The sequence below is a fragment of the Colobus angolensis genome, unplaced genomic scaffold, assembly GCF_000951035.1.
Source record: "Colobus angolensis palliatus isolate OR3802 unplaced genomic scaffold, Cang.pa_1.0 Scaffold46, whole genome shotgun sequence".
NCBI lineage: Eukaryota > Metazoa > Chordata > Mammalia > Primates > Cercopithecidae > Colobus > Colobus angolensis.
Window position 1 is genome coordinate 10510524 of NW_012118043.1, and position 4502 is coordinate 10515025.

Here is a 4502-nt window from a genome sequence, read left to right on the forward strand (position 1 = left end):
AGACTGTCATCCAGGCTGGAGTGCAGTGGGGTGGTCTTGGCTCACTGCAACCCCCGCCTCCCAGGTTCAAGCAATTCTCCTGCCTCAGCCTCCTGGGTAGCTGGGATTACAGGTGCATGCCACCATGCCCAGCTAATTTTTTTTGGAGGGATGGGGTTTTGCCATGTTGGCCAGGTTGGTCTCAAACTCCTGACCTCAAGTGATCCACCCACCTCAGCCTCCCAGAGTGCTGGGATTACAGGCATGAGCCACGGCGCCTGGCCAGATTTTCTTGAATAAATTTTTCTCCATTTGCTATATGCCCTTACGAGAATTGGCAAAGACTTTAAATTATTGTATTTTGTAAATTTTACTAGTTAAAAGGTTGTTTTCCTGGAAAGAGGGCATGCCAGCCTCCTTACTCCACCATCTTAGAAATCCTGCTTTGGCTTGAACACTTTATGAGAAAACTCAATAATCTTTTTGAGCTAAAATTCTGATTTTTTTTTTAACATTGGTGTTTAAAAGCAAAGGAAGAAATATAGGAAAGACCGTACATACATACATACCCTTAGGTAATACACTCTCTTGCTGTAAAGTATCCCAAGAATATGTGAAACAAAACTTTAACTTCTCAATCCCTCTCTTTCCAAAGGTGACCACTGTTAATAGTTTAATGTGTGTCCTTAGGTATTCTTCAGAACCTGCAGAAAGAGAGCCTCAGATTAAGAAAAAGTAAGTGATGTATGAACTGCTTCCATGAAAATCACTGCTGTTTCTATTGTGTTTCTAGTCATTCATACCTAGAGAAATTCCTTACCGAGCAGATGATGGAAAGGAGGGAAGATGTATGGCTTCCACTCATCTCCTATAGAAATTCATTAGTCACTGGGGGTGAAGATGATAGAATGTCTGTGAACAGTGGAAGTAGCAGCAGCAAAACCTCATCTGTAAGGAATAAGAAAGGACGACCTCCACTTCATAAAAAACGAGTAGAAGGTAAGTCTGCCTTTACACTATAAGAAACAATTTGCCTGGTTTTAAAGAGAAAAAGTAGCAAATAATCTTTTGAAGCAAGATAAAAGTATCAGGCACATGATTTCCTTGTATATTTGATTCACAATAAGATGCTAAGGCAAAAAGATTGGAACAGACAAAGTAAGACAGAAAAACGTCAAGGAAAAAGAAGTCGAGGAAGCATGGAGCATAAAGGAAGAGAGACCAAAAGAGGAAACAATTAGCTAGGTCTATAAAATCAATCCCTATACTATATGCCTCTAATACATTAAAATATAAAGTAAGATAGTCACAATGCTATTCTATTAAAATTCTTCCTAATATAGGTGAGATACAGGTAATTTGAGGGTAGATTTCTGCAGCAAATTGAATATACCAGAATAGTTTTCCAGTTCTACCACTTGGTTGGAACAATAAGACAGTGATGGCCTCCAGGTATGATGGCTCACACCTGTAATCCCAGTTACTCAGGGGAAGGAAGGAGGATCAGGAAATTAAGGCCAGAAATTTGAGACCAACCTGGGAAACATAGCAGGACTCCCATCTGTAAGAAAAAAAAACTTTTTAATTGGTGGCATGCACCTGTAATCCCAGCTACTTGGGAAGCTGAGGTGGGAGAATCACTTGAGCCCAGAAGTTTGAGGTTGCAGTGAGCTATGATCATGCTACTGCACTCCAGCCCAGGTGACAGAGCAAGACTCCCATCATTTAATTTTTTTAAAAGGCAGTAATGGCTAAATCTGGTTTTATAACCCTCTTGGACTGTGGGGAATGGGAAGTTAAACTTCCATGAAAATCTGATCAGTAGTAGATATTCCTATATGTAAAAATAAATAAATAAATAAATAAAAATTGCTCTATTAAAACAAAACATTCCTATTAAAATTACTAAGAGAAGCCTCAAAGTAAAAATGCTTGTTTTCTCAAATAATCTTCCCCCTTTTCCATGCTTGTAATAAATTTTCTCCAAACCAAGAGGAGGGCTGTGATCTGAGTCCTCTCTCTTGTTCTTTTTATAACTTCTTACCTTTCAGCATCTTACCTGTGCTGCCTAAAAAAATGACTCACTAATAAAGATTTTGCTAAACTCTGTGGCAAAATTAATTATAATTTAAATCTAATGATTCTTTTCATTACTGAGGAGACAGTGTTGACTATTGATGAGGAGTACAAATTCTAACATCAGAGTTCCAGAATTCAGACCTGGCCTTCTCATTATCAGCTATGCAACCTTTGAGCATATTACTTAACCTCTCTAAGTTTCAATCATTCATCAAATGAAGGATGAGCAGAGTATTTATCCTGACAGTTCCCGTGAATATTAGAAACTACAAATAAACCACTTAGTACACACACAGTACTGGGCACAGTGCTTGGCACATAGGTAGCATTCAACAAATTATCTGAACATTATCATTGTATAGTAATGCCTCATATCTAGCATCAATCAGTAAATTAGGCAGCAGCTGTATTTCTTTTCTTTTTTTAACCTTTGAGCTCAAAGCATCTATATTTCAAAAGGAATAAAAGAATGAATACAAATGTTACTGTTCAAGTTTAACAAAATCTCCACAAAGTTTAAGATTTCCTTTCAAATTACAGCTTTGGGACTTAAACTCTTTTTCAAAAGTCCAGAGAAAGAAAATATAAAATCTTGTCTTTGTACTGTAGGATCCTGGACTTTTCTCTAAAGAATGACTACAGGCATTTCCTTTTTATTTTTATTTTTATTTATTTATTTATTTTTTGAGACAGGGTCTCCCTCTGTCACCCAGGCTGGAATGCAGTGGCGTGATCTTGGTTCACTGCAACCTTTACTTCCCAAGTTAAAGCAATTCTCCTGCCTCAGCCTCCCAAGTAGCTGGGATTACAAGTGCCCACCACCATGCCCAGCTAATTTTTGTATTTTCAGTAGAGACAGGGTTTCTCCCACTCCTGACCTCAAGTGATCCACCCACCCTGGCTTCTCAAAGTGCTGGGATTATAGGTGGGAGCCACTGCACCTGGCCTTTTTTGTTTTTAATGAGACAGGGTCTCACTCTGTCACCCAGGCTGGAGTCTTGTCCCTGGCTCAAGCAATCCTCCCACTTCAGCCCCCAAGTAGCTGGGACTACAGGCATGTGCCACCACACCCAGCTAATTTTTGTATTTTTCGTAGAGACAGGGTTTCACCTTGTTGCCCGGACTGGTCTTGAACTCCTGGACTCAAGCGATCCATATGCCTCAGTGTCCCAAAGTGCTAGAATTACAGGCATGAGCCATTGCGTCTAGTCATTCTTCAGTGTAATATTCTTGTTAGCCAACATTCATCAAATTTTTGCTATGTACTAGGAATATGTTTTAACATGCATTATATCATTTAATCATTTATTTGACTTATATTTGTAAAGCACTTAAGTCAGTCTCTGGCACATAGTGAATGATGTATAAGTGTATAAATGTCTTATAAGCCAACACTATTATCTAAATTTTTCACAAAAGTAACTAAAGCTTAGAGATTTTAACTATCCATAGTGTTCACTAATGGTACAGTCAATATTATTTTCAAGATTAAGAGAAGCTTATATGGAACCAGATAACCTAATTTGTTTAAATTACAAAAAAGAAAACTTTTTTGTCAATTTGAGATTTACAAAATGACTAAGATGGGTTGCATGCACAGAACCCTTAGGCTGCAGAGTTTCATCCTTCAGAGATGAAAATGAGAAAGTATTAAAAGAAATATTTTCATTGAGTAATCTTTAAAGGATTAGAAGTAATCTATTTAAGATGAATGAGTTCTCCCTCGAGTTATCAATTCATTCAGTAAGTTTCTACCAAGTGCCTTCCTAGGAACTGTGCTAAGTACTACAGATTAGGTGTTAATATACTGTGAGTGCAGATAGGAAGAGAGAGAACAGAAACAGGCTGTTTGATTTCACCATGGTCAATGCTCTGATGTGCCAAACACAGGAGGTTCTGGGAACATATAGGCAGTGACCAAACTTTTGAATATAGGAAGATTTTCTGGAAAAGATGACATGTAGTAGACAGCTGACAATTGAGTTTACCAGGTTCAGAACCTAAGTGATAATAATCTTTTTATCATAAAATTTTAAGTGTGGTAGAAAATAAAAGTTCTGAATTAAATGTTGAATGAAATATGTTATGAATAGAAGATCATGAAATGTGTCTTTGTTAACTAAGAAGAGATTGAGTAGTGAGCTTCAGATCATAGGAATTACTTTAACCAAGACAATGGGTAGGTATTTCCAGGCACAGAAAAACCAATCTAGAATGTACACGTCTAACAAAATATCAGAAACCTGAGAAATACAAGGAGAAACAGGATGCTCGATGGCAAAGGAGGAGCCTAACACACACATCTCTGAGACTTAAGGAGAGGAAAAGCAGTGGGATTCATACTATGTATTGGGATTAAAATTCTTCAGAAGGAAAACCAAAGCAGTAATACTTTTTAAGAAGCCTTATCATATTAGAATAAGTTAGATTTTTTTTTTTTTTTT

At 37.4% G+C, this 4502-nt stretch overlaps 1 protein-coding gene and 1 long non-coding RNA gene across 3 annotated transcripts in view; one reads left to right on the plus strand and one right to left on the minus strand.

Moving 5' to 3' along the window:
- LOC105523358 overlaps positions 1-1815 on the minus strand; it is a 1967-nt gene extending 152 nt beyond the window's left edge. Inside the window, exon 1 of the long non-coding RNA XR_001003592.1 lies at positions 90-1815. This is a non-coding gene — a long non-coding RNA (uncharacterized LOC105523358). The remainder of the gene's footprint in view (positions 1-89) is intronic.
- The window catches only part of STAG1 (stromal antigen 1), a 301019-nt gene that overhangs the window by 286177 nt on the left and 10340 nt on the right, over positions 1-4502 (plus strand). For both annotated transcript variants that reach the window (XM_011958167.1, XM_011958168.1), the window contains exon 28: positions 773-978. In XM_011958167.1, coding sequence (XP_011813557.1) covers positions 773-978 — 206 coding nt within the window. The remainder of the gene's footprint in view (positions 1-772; positions 979-4502) is intronic.